Raw genomic sequence first — 12530 nt, 5'->3', positions numbered from 1 at the left:
CTTTTCCATTCATATAGTCCTTCAAAGCAACAACAACAAAAAAAAACAACAACCAGAAAGCTCAGACATCGCAAAACACACACATACACTCTTCAATGAATGCAGCAACCAGTAAAACTGGGGGAAAGAAGCAGCAGCAAAACCAGGACCTAACTCTGATAAGATGACCATCTGTTAGGCAGAAGACTCCGGTGACAAATGCTGGGTCACATTCCCAAGAGCCACATTACAAGGGAACAGCCATAGCTCAGAGGTAGAACATCTGCTTGACATGCAGAAGATGCCATGTTCAACCCGTAACACCTCCAGGTGAAGCTGGGGATTATTATTATTTTGCCCCCTGTCTGAAACCTCAGAGAGCTGCTGCCAGTCAGTGTAGACAATACTGAACTAGGTGGACCAAGGGCCTGGTGGTTATGTCCCTTTGTGCTTTTGAACCTATGCTGCACCCTCATCAATGCAATAGCCTCAGGTACAGTGGAGGTCACTATCCTGTTACCACTATCAAAGTAAGATTCAGCTGCCAAACTAGGCAGCTTCTGTACGTGGCATGTGTGTGTGTGTGTGTGTGTGTGTGCGTGCGTGCGTGTGTGTGTGCGTATTGTCCTTCACCATGGACAGCAAAAGTATACTGAAAAAACAGTGTCTTGATCTGGTGTCTAAAGGCAAGACAAGAAGGAACCAGATGGGTATTTCAATACAGGGTTTGATATATGTAGCCTTATGGAGCTCAAGACCCTAATATCTCAAGGCTACCCCCGCACTACACTTGGTCTTGGTCCTCTAGAACTATTCGGGAATAGATACCACCACCCAAGGGCATCAACATCTATCTTTGTGTTGAGATTATGTATTATTTCCGTCAACCTGTGTAAATGCTCTCTTCCCAATGAATAAAACCTGGCTCTTTTGAACTTCACGTCTATACTTGCGAGTTGCTTTTCTGTCTGTCCCTATCGCTGGTGTGTTTATTTCCATGAAGCTTGAGGCCTCAGAGGTCTGGATCAGCTGTTTTACCTCTACATGAAAGAAGCTCACCAATATCCCTAACAACTGATTGAACCGCGTAAGCAGAACTTGCAGCCTATGAACCAGACAGGGTTTGTTTGTTCTCCATGGTTAGAAGACAGAGTACAGAGGGGGCGGGGGGCTTTGCAACAAATGCCATCTAATTGTAATCTAAAACCAAACGAAAACTACACACTTAGCTACTGTGATCATTTTTCAACAGACAGGAAGAGTGCAGTGAATCCAGTCTTTGATCCTTTATGAAGAACGAAATATGAGAGGATATTACCTTTTTCTTTCAGGAGTTTCTTTGGGTTGGGCCCAGGTTCTTGATCCACAGGTTCACCCTCTCTATTAGTTGGCAGCATGCCTAAAAGAATGGGCATGACAGAGTGAAGAAGGAGAAAGAGTGAGGGTCATTGACCTGCTTATTTGCCAAAATTATAAACAATATTCTCAACGTACAACAGTGAAGAGCAAATACTATATTCTTGGGAGCGCTCAATCTTCTTGAGATTGCTATTCAGGAACTGGAAATGTGTTGTGCCACATACCTGCCACCAAGGATCAGGTTTTATAATGAACACTGCTTTGGCTAGTGGGTAAGAGATTTGTGGAGCCCAAGAGCTTCAACATAGCTGGCCAATTCATACAAAGTCAGATGGGAAAGGGCCTTCAAAGCACATCCTTTTAGTTATTCGGTGTCCCTTTTCCACTGGTGGCCCTTGACTACTGGGCTACATTACATCACAGCCAGAGAAATCAGAATAGTTAACTTTATGGCCACTGCAAAGAATTCACAGATGTTCTTAAAGCTTAACCCCACCATGATTGCAGTGTAGGATTGTGTCAACTGAAGCAAGCCTTAGCAGGAGAGATACCTACTCTTCCTACTACAAATGCTTTCACATAATTATTTAGTTGTCTCCTTTATCACCACTGATGATATTCTACTAATCTGCCTGAGGTATATTCAAATGTCAATCCATTTATGCTCTCTGAAATACCAAGTAACACTATTTCCTAGTGTGAGGGAGGTCACATCTCTAAGTGAATTTGCAAAATACTTTCCCCCACCTATATCAGTGATAGGTAACCTGTGGTCTTCTAGATGTTGCTGGACTTCAAATCCCATCAGCCCTAGCCAATGGCCAAGGATGATGGGAGTTGTAGTCTGACATCCAGAGGACCAAAGGTTCTCCATCCCTGCTCTGTGATCAATACTGGCAACTGGAGTCTAGTAATGGATGACAGCAAAATTGCTGTGGAACGTGAAAATGCACACCAGTTAGATCATTCAAATATAAACCACCACCATTTCTAGGAATTATCTTTCACTTTTTTTAAAAAAAAATGCCTGGTTCCCCTATTTTGTACCATGTTGGACACATTCACAAGTTCAAAAAAATCCATATGCACCATTTGCTCATGCACCTTGTATGATCAATTCTGAAGTGGTTGTGTAAGAAGGCACCTAGTGTTAGGAGCCCACATTATCCCTTCCATATAAAAGCCTAATGCATTAAAGGTAGACTGGGGCTATGTTTTCTGCCAACAGATGTACTCCAACACCCCTGTGCCCTGCTACAATGGCATGTTCAGTGAAAATCTAAAGGGAGCAGCCAGCTATACTCCCACTGGCCCCTTCTCCACATCACTGGGGCTCCCAACAGGGGGCTCTGTCTTCTGTGAGAAGGGAAGAGCCAGATAAGCATACTTGCCATGAGCAAGACCATGAGGCTTAGCTCCATGCCCCCCCCCAGGGTTTTTTCCAGCAGGAACTCACCAGAACTGAGTTCTGGCACCTTTCCAGTGGGCACCATTGCCATTATAAGAGAACGAAGGAGGTGTTCATGGTACGTTTTGGCACCTATTTTTCTAGAAAAATAGCACTGCGCACCCTCCATCCATTAGTCATACACATGAGAAATGGGAGTCTAGGGGTATGGACAAAATGAATGGATTTATTTATTTATTTTTTGAGGGAGGGAATTACCAATTCTTGCAGACAGGGGGAAATAAGCCTGCAAGCACAATACAAAGAAAACCACGAAGAAAGTGAAAAACTGCAGATGAGTTGAGACATGAGTGATTTCCTCTGAAATGTTCAGATTAACTAATTAAGAAGAGTGATTCATTGAAATCATTTCGGAAGAAAAATGCTTTTAATAGACCGGAGGATTTAAGGAATTGGTAATTATCTGTAATTCCTCTCACTTAATAGACAGATATAGACAGCTAGATGGTTAACAACCCAAACTGATGGATGACAGTTCAAAGACAATAATCTTTGCCACTGAGATTTTTCTTTTAATGTAGCACCTGTAAAATCACATGGATGAGGTAACTATATGATATTTGGCTTTCTTATTTTCTTTATTGATTAAAAATTACATTTGTCATACTTAACAGAACTATTAAAATTCTATTCTAAAATATTATTATTATTATTATTATTATTATTATTATTATTATCAACATACTTTTCATGACTCTGATGAATGTTTGTTGTCAGAGAGCAAACATTTTAAAATAAATATGGCGATTTTCAGGTTGCAATCAGATTGCAGACTGAGACTATAGGAACGTAGGTAGCCTGCCTTACACAGAGTCAGACCATTGGTCTATCCAGCCCATATTCTTTACTCGGACTTGCAGGAGCTCTCCTAAACTAATATAATCTGTTTCCTAAATTTTCCAGGGCTGAAACCAACCAGATCATATTCTGTGAGGAAGTACTAAGTATAACTGTTACCTAATTAAATTGGATTCAAGCTTGTATCATATTCCTCTCTCCACTTAAAATTGGGTGTGCAATCTTCCTTGGGAATAAATCCAACTGAACTCAGTGGGATGAACTTCTCTGAGAACAATCTTAGGCTTGTGCTCTTAAGTGGCTAATCTAACTGATTAAATGTTATTGCCACCCACAGTCATTGTTTGCATCCTTTGGATATATGCTCACTTCCTACAATTAGCTTTCTTTCCACCTGTCTCTTGTGAGAGATCTTTGACAAAGGACACTTCCAGACAACAGTGGCATCGGAACAGTCGCCATGAATAGGGTACCAACCAATTCTATCTGATGTGTTGTCAAGCTGCGATGGAGAACTTGAAATGCTGCTGCTCTGGTGTGAAGAGGCATGACTCCCGGGCCGCTGACTCTCTTCCATGGATGGGGCTGGTGAAGGGCTGTCATGAATTCTCTCCTTTAGAAAGAAGAAGCACATTAAAATAAAGTATTTGGAGTACATCACTGCTGCCCCAATTCAGACTGATGGCTAGGCCATCCCCCAAACCTATCAGAACACACACATATATCTGCCAAGACAGTACTATCATAGGTGCATCGGCAGAAGAGGCAGAAAAGGGTAGTCAAGAGGGGGAGCAGGAATGCATGCTGGCATGGCTCTGTTGCAGTGCCTTTGAATACAAGGGGGACTCAAGACCACTGGGAATAGCAGGTGGGGAGAGTGCTGCAGGTGGCTGTTCAAAAGGCAGTCAGGCATCAACCAGCCCCAGAGTGCTCTGGTGAGAGACAATCAAAGGTAGAAAAGAGCCCAGAGAGGTGGGGGGGGGAGTGCTTTAACTCCACTCCTTAATACCTGGGGTACAAGCTAAGGCAGTGGCTGTGTGAGATGACCATGTCATAGTAAGCAATTAAAGCAATCAAATAGTATTTGGTGTTACTTTAGAATACACTTTCAAGATCAGTTACCCAAAGGGCAGACTTTTTTTTTTTACCTCCAATGCATTTTTATGGTGTGCACCAAGGGTTAGGTAGCCTGTGACTCTCCAGATCTTGCTGAACTACAACTCCCATCAGCCCCAAACAGCAAGGTCAATGGCCAGGAATAGTGGGAGTTGTAGTTCAGGAGGCTAGCCACTCCTGCTGCACAACTTTGCTGAATTGCTTTGTGTTCTGCTCTACGGATTGGGTGCACCTACATCTGCTAGGCTCTACCTCAAGGTTTGGCAAAGTCTGAGAGGCTCCGTCCTTAGATCCATCAAATATCTCTTTCTCACCACCTCTTGCAGCTCTGATCTCTCTCCGTGCTGATGCCAGACCCTGCCCAGTGATTTTTTATTTTAGGCTCTGGCTTCCCAAGTCAGTAAGGTATCCTACTATACGGAATACAGTTCTCTGTTTCAAGTGCTGATTGATCCAGGTCCAATTTAAAAATAAAAAAGAAGGGAGATCATGAGTCCTGAAGCTGCCCATCAGTAGTTAGCAGCTGGACAGCAGACTAAGCAGGCACACTGGTCACAGTTTCAACCCACTATTTAAATCACAGTAATTATTTCCAATTTTCTATACCTACAAATCAACACATGCAAATTTTATGTAAATCTATCCTCTTTGTGTCCTCTGTTGGTGATACATGTCCTCTTGGGAGGGGAGGGCCACTACTCAGTGGTAGAGCATCTGTTCTGCATGCATAATGCCCCAGGTTCAATCCCTGGCATCTTCAGGTAGGGCTGGGGGAAAGTCCCCTCTGAGATCTTAGAAGCTGCTGTTGGTCAGTTTAGACAACATTGAGCTAGATGGTCTAATGATGTGACTCAGTATAAGGAAGCTTCCTCTATTTTGGCAATGTGTTAAGATGCCATGCTACTAATCAAGCCTCATATTTCAAGCTCTGCTTCCAGCAGGCTGTGCAAGGGGTCCTAGAACAGAGTTTCCTAATTGCAATACTGTACGTAGCATTTGTCTATTCCAAACACACGGCGCTGAAAATGTTGCCTGAAATTCGTTTTTTTAATAGGATAGTTATTGGACATTCAATGCCAAGTGAACCTCAAAATCATGTAACAGATGCCTATCTATTATACAGTGGTTAATCCTCAACGGACATGCTTTTTAACTCATTATCTCTTATTTAATGAACATACAATAACTAATAAAACTTAAAAGAGAAGCATTTAATTGCTGTACTATTTGTCTACTAATTAAAAATATTTGTTAACCTTAAACAGATCGTAATCTATTCAAGGCCTTTTGTGCCTCTGTATCTTGAGGGCATTTTTGATTTAAATCAGTTTGAAACAAACATTGGGTGTTTTTTTCCTTCTCTCTTCCCGGGGGACCTGTAGGATATTATTGCAGAGATTATAACTATATTGGTAAGAAAAGGAGGAGAACAATAGGCACTACTATTTTGGGTAGTGAAAATGGCCTCTGGATTAAATTACCTAAAATGAGAAAGGACCTGAGAGAGAAACAAGGAGGCGTTGGTTCTGTTTTTTGAATTCTTCCCATCTATTGCATGCATTTGAAGAGTTTTCCCCCTTAGTTTCCAACCCCTTACTCGCCCCAGAGAACCCCTTTGATTCAAGACTTTAAAGCAGAACCCATGGACCTCCAGATGTTGTTGGACTCCAACTCCCATCAACTTCAGCCAGCATGGCCAATGGTCAGGAAAGATGGGAGTTGTAGTCTCTGGCCTAATGGAAAAATGACAGAACAGCTTAACTTGCAAATAATGAACCCTGGAATGAGAAAGGAAATTTGCATCTTTGCTAACTAAACCTGTGGGCACATGCATGATGTGAGAAGGATTTCCATTTCCCAGGTAGGCGGTAGTGGAGCTCCCTAGAGGTCTGGACTCTTGACAAACTACATTTGGATGGCACTTGGTGATAAATGAAGACCCAGCAATGAGAACCAGGATGTGGATTGAGACGTTCTCTATAATGGAAGGCAGTTGTGATTCTCTTTTTGCCCCTTAATATATGCGAGCGGTTTCTTCTTTGCACGTAAACAGATCCATTTTTCAGCCCCGTAATCAGTATGCATCTATTAAGCTACTTAACAGCAATGAGCTGTGGTTCATTAGGTAGCTACTGTTGTGTCTCCGTCTAGTTAAAATTTCACAGCAAGTTAATCTATTTTATTACAAATGAGAACACAAGCGATAATGTCCCCGCCATTTTCCAAACACAGGGTTAACAGTATTTGTAACAAATCAATGAGGACATTTCAATAGAAAAATTGCAAAGCTCAAAGCCTGAAATCTTTTTTTTTTACACCTTGATGACTTCATTCTGTCGTTTCTGAATTTTACAGCCCCGTGTCACTCTTCATGTATTTCAGTTTTCTTCTCCTGAAATAGCTGTTGTTCCGCTAGCCCAATACATTAAAGGCTTCTTTCTGAAGGCTTCTTCACTCAGAGAGAAGAAAATATCAGAAAAGCGCAAGGGGAACCTGTGGTGCTTGGACTCCAGCTCTTGTCAGGTCCAACCAAGCATGGCCAATGGTCAGGAGTGGTAGGAGTTGCAGGGGAACCAGAAAGCCACAGATTCCCCATTCCTGTATTAGAAGACTGCTACAACAAAACTAAAGCCTGCTGTCAATAGGATTGCACTCTACTTGAAGGACCAGGGTTGCAGTCTGCAGGTGTTCCTGGGTTGCCAGGTGGCACACATGGCCAGGGGCAAATTTGCACAGCTTTGGCTGGAGTACCAGCTACACCCTTTCCTAGATAAAGTAGACCTGCATGGAACTACCTTTGAAGAATGTTTGGAAACTTCAACTAGTGCAAAATGCAGTGGCAAGCGTACTATCTGGGATTTTTTGGGGGGAGCACATTACTTTATCGTTGTCTAATCTGTGCTGGCTTCCAGATCAATTTTGGGGACAATTCGAAGTGCTGGTCCGTCATTATTATTATTATCATTATTAAAATTTGTATACCTGTAGATTTCAGGGCGGTTAACAACATAAGATTACCTCTATCTATCTATCTATCTATCTATCATCTATCTATCTATCTATCTATCTATCTATCTATCTATCTATCATCTATCTATCTATCATCTGTCTGTCTCTCTGTCCATCTGTCCGCTCATCCATCCGTCTGTCCATCCATCCATCCATCCATCCATCCATCCATCCATCCATACTAAAAATCAAAACAAAGACAACCAATAACCACCTCCCCTTCGACAACACATTTAAAAAGGCATAAGATGTCAATCAGCCAAACACCTAGTTAAACAGGAACATTTTAGCCTGGCACCTAAAGGTGTATAACAAAGGCACTAGTCAAACCACAGATAATGCCCTCTGCTCAGCTGTCACCTGCAGAACTTCTTAGGGTGGCATGAGTCTTAAAAGGGCCGCTTTTCCAATCTTAACACCTGAGAGGATCTGTAGGGAAGGAGGTGGTATTTGAATCTTACTTCAGCACTGGCAAAGGGACAGCGTCCTTCACTGCACAGAAGGGCATCAGGATGGCGTAAGAATTAAAGACAACTCAACTATGCACCAACATTTTGCCACCACTCCACGCCATCAGCATCTGCCACCTGATGCTCCAGTAGCCGGATGGGAGAGCCTTGCTTTTTATGCTACCGTTCTAAAAGCATTTCTCTTTGCCAAGGCTTTCCAAGATTAGTCTGAGAGTCATGTATATTGCTGGTTATTGTGGATATGTGAAATTACTGCATTTCTTATTGGTTTCACATTATTTCATTATGCACTGTTTTTCTTACTTTGGGTACATTGCTTTGCATTTTTAAAATGTTGAACACTTTATACACATTGTTCAAAGTAAAATAATTAATAAATAGCTCTGTCAAAAAATTACCAGTTCTCTCTGTTTCTTTCTCATTCCATACAAACTGAAACTACGGCCAGTTTAAAATAGACAAACACATATGGGCTTAATAATAATAATAATAATAATAATATCATTTACCAATAAGTGTCCTATTTCCCTTTGTATCCCCCCTTCTAACATATGTACAGAAATGCAACCTGCAGGACATTTTCTCAAACCCTACTCCCCTGCAAATGAACTGCTGAACTTCAGCAGACCACCCAGTCATTAAAAAGCATTTAACATTACCTTTAGTCCTACTTTAGTGCTGTTAGTGTGCTGCCAAAGCTTTCTGTAGCTGTTATTGGGCAAGTGGTGGTTGTGTGTGTGTGTGTGTGTGTGTGCATGCGCGCACACATGTGATTTAACTGTAGGAGTTTGCATGAGAACATTGATGTTTTATTTGCATTTTTATGTTTTAGTTTTAAATGTAAGTCACCCATGAATTTGTTAAGGGGCTGTCTGGAATGCACTGGCTAACTGTTCCCACTAGATGCCAACACCCTAAAGGGATTCATACATGTGGAAGTATTGACATTAGTGCTCCCATTTCCATGGATGGAACCCTATGCATATACACCCATGTCTGCTTCAAATAGATAAGATCATGCGTCAACCATGGGGGAGTGCCAGTACTCCCCAACCATGGGGGAGCCCCAACCATGGGGGACTAACCAGTAGTGTGTTAGTCCATGCATTCTGCATAGCCCCTTTATAAGTTCAGTACCAATGGGGACCACATGACAGAAGATGGCTTTTGCCAGGGCCCAAACTACCCTTTCACAGTGATCAAGTCAGCCAAACTCACAACAACATATACATAACACACAGATACACACACATGCAGAGCATATCTATTCTTGACATAATCAACTTGACCTTAGTACTTCCAGCAGTGATATTTCATAGTATTGATCTTCACTTGTGTGCCAAGTGTTTAGAGGAGCTGTGATGCTAAGACTTGCTTGTTTATTTTTATTTCTAGTGCAGCTATAATTACTCATCCAAATGTTAATCTATTAATGAGTTCCTTAAGGACTTAATGGCATTTCTCTGCTGACAAGTGGGTTTTGCAGCTCTGTCTGAATACTGGAAATTTTATTCATACATTTGTCTCGATATTTCTTTTTAATTTATGCCTTTCCTCTTGTGATCTTCTGGGCAGGGCAATGTGGGAGTTAACTCACTAATGAAACTGGAGGCAGCATAACAACATCACCCTGCTTCAGGATCTTTCTGAAAACAAAAATGAAGAAACTTCAAGATTGTGATTTTATAGGGAAAGTATGGCTTCCCAATGAACACAGAATACCTTTGGTAATGTAAATTATCTCTTCAAAGTGATGTTTTCACTGTGGTGTTTTTAATGTTATTATACCTGTTTGAGGCTGAACTTCTCAGAAGGAGCTGAACGCTGTATCAAGGGTAGGCCTTTTTGGTCAATCTTTTGACAACCAAACACAGTGATACCTCTGGTTACGAACTTAATTCATTCCGAAGATCCATTCTTAACCTGAAACTGTTCTTAACCTGAAGTACCACTTTAGCTAATGGGGCCTCCCGCTGCCGCTGTGCAATTTCTGTTCTCATCCTGAGGTAAAGTTCTTAACCCGAGGTACTACTTCCGGGTTAGGGGAGTCTGTAACCCAAAGTGTTTGTAACCAGAGGTGTTTGTAACCCAAGGTACCACTGTATCCTTTTGGAATAGTGTTTTCAAAGAACCTCCCCATGCATTCATAAAACATATGAGAGGGAAAGATGTATCGTGCTCAACAGCCTTGCCTAAGGATTGGCACATCTCTCTGGCTATGCCCCCTGGCACCCACATGTTCAGCTAAATTTGTGAAAGCAACATGGGAATAATGGGCACTTTTATTCCTTTAAAACGGATGCAGAGGTATCATGGGGTATGACCAAATGAGCATTTCCATGTTGGGAGTGACTAGACATCACATTCCCGTTCCCCACAAATATTCAGAAATGGTGGAGCTCTGAACTGTTTTGCCCATGTAATCCTTGTAACCACACGAGAGAATCATCCAAATGTTCCATAGAATCCCACCACCAGGAAATGGCAACCATGCCACAGGTAAAGTATAAATCAGGCTTAAATTGGATGGATGTGTTTCAATTCAGAACCTCATGTGAGCTACAACCTGCATATTTAGCTTCAGGAATGCAGACTTTCCCATTCTTTTCAACACAGGGGGCAATCCCAATGAATGAAGCTCTTACGGTGGAGTTGGGGGATCTCCATGTACACAGCAAAGCTTCTCATCCACAGCATATCCCTGGAGCAATGATCTGAACTTCACACTTTTCTAACCTACCACTTGGTTTACTAAAGGCTTCGCAGACTACTGTGTAACCATGACTGTCAGGGATCTTTCTCACTACTAACTACCTCTTGCTTTTAAACTGGAAACAGAAAGCTAACCTTGGACTTTCTGAATGTGGGTCACCTGCTCTACCTCTGAGCATGCAAAGAACGTGCTCTACCACAATGTCGTTGTCCCTCCAGAGGAAGTAACTTTGGTAACAATAAAATGAGTAGTGCTGTTTAGGAATTATGCCTTGGGGGAGGGGCGGGGGGAGGACTATCAACCTGAAGGCATTAACTCCACAAGCTCATCTCACCCACCATGTCCCAGCGTGCACCAGTTCCACTCTCTCTGTTCCCAACCTTCTCAACACTGAACCTACATAGAACGCTCAGCATGGTTGGGAACTCTGATAATCAAGGGTGTCTAACTGAATGAATACTTCAACTCATGTCCAAGTGAATGCAATGAGAAGCCCCTTTCAGACTTTCCCAACCCAACACAAGAAGATTAGGAAGTAAGTGGATAAGATGTTTGGGGCAGAGCCAGCATGGATGGCCCTGTCCCCCTGCCCCCTACAAGAAGCATTTCCTGTTCAGGCCTGAACTGGACTTTTGTTTCACTATAATCTGAAAGATTACCTCCACCTTCAGCATGCATTAGCTTTTAATACCAGATGTTCACTTACTAATTTCACTGCATTGTGACCATTTCTCATCAACTCATTAATTGCCAGCTGCTCAGCCGAAGGAAAAACAACAACCCAAACAAACCCATAGATAATCAGAGGATATTGGTAAATAGCCAACCAAGAACACACCACTTTGGCAATTCTCTGTGAGTCGAAGAATAGTAACAGACATTTCCTTTGTGCTATTATAACATTTCCTGGACTTGTTATCAGTATTGCTACTCCAGATAAGTGGGTGGGTGGGGATAAATTAATGGCCCAACAAAGATCTTTGTTAAAATAAAGGTAAGAGGACATTTAGTGCAGGGATGGGGAACTTCTGGCCCTCCAGATGTTGTTGGACTACAACTCTCATCAGCTGCTGTCAGCAATTAAAATGGTTGGGAATACTGAGAGTCACAGTCCAGCAAGAGCTGGAGAGCCACAGTTTCCCAACTCCTCATTTGGAGGAATAGTCAAACTACATTATATATCAGTCAACAACATATGTGATAAAATCCCATCAAACAGACAGATGGGGTGGCATGGATTAGAAAAGTGGATTAGAAAAGTGGAAACTTGAGTTGAACACCATCTTCCTTCTGCACACCCTGCTGCAATTTCCTTTTGGCATCTGGTTGGTCACTGTTGAACATATGAAACTGGAGCTTTGCTCAGGTCCAGCAGGGCACTTAGTATGTTCCAAGTTTGCTTCTGTGGCATCTGCAACCCCTTGGGGAGAAAATAATCTAGAAGATTTTCAAGCTGTCTCTGCAGAACTAGGTGCACAGTGAAGAGCAAGTATCGAAATCCAGTACAGTGGTACCTCGCAAGACGAATGCCTCGCAAGACGGAAAACCCGCAAGACGAAAGGGTTTTCTGTTTTGGAGGCGCTTCGCAAGACGAATTTCCCTATGGGCTTGCTTCGCA

At 42.2% G+C, this 12530-nt stretch overlaps 1 protein-coding gene across 10 annotated transcripts in view; it reads right to left on the bottom strand.

Moving 5' to 3' along the window:
* DACH2 (dachshund family transcription factor 2) overlaps positions 1-12530 on the bottom strand; it is a 340390-nt gene that overhangs the window by 60607 nt on the left and 267253 nt on the right. For all 10 annotated transcript variants that reach the window (XM_081180171.1, XM_081180162.1, XM_081180164.1 and 7 more), the window contains 2 exons: positions 4082-4217; positions 1298-1378 (listed from right to left, as the gene is read on the bottom strand). In XM_081180171.1, the coding sequence (XP_081036297.1) occupies positions 1298-1378; positions 4082-4217 (217 nt within the window). The remainder of the gene's footprint in view (positions 1-1297; positions 1379-4081; positions 4218-12530) is intronic.

The sequence above is a fragment of the Podarcis bocagei genome (genome assembly GCF_964188305.1).
Source record: "Podarcis bocagei genome assembly, chromosome: Z".
In the NCBI taxonomy this organism is placed as follows: domain Eukaryota; kingdom Metazoa; phylum Chordata; class Lepidosauria; order Squamata; family Lacertidae; genus Podarcis; species Podarcis bocagei.
Note: the sequence above shows the minus strand (reverse complement) of the source record. Positions and strands in the feature narration are given on the sequence as shown.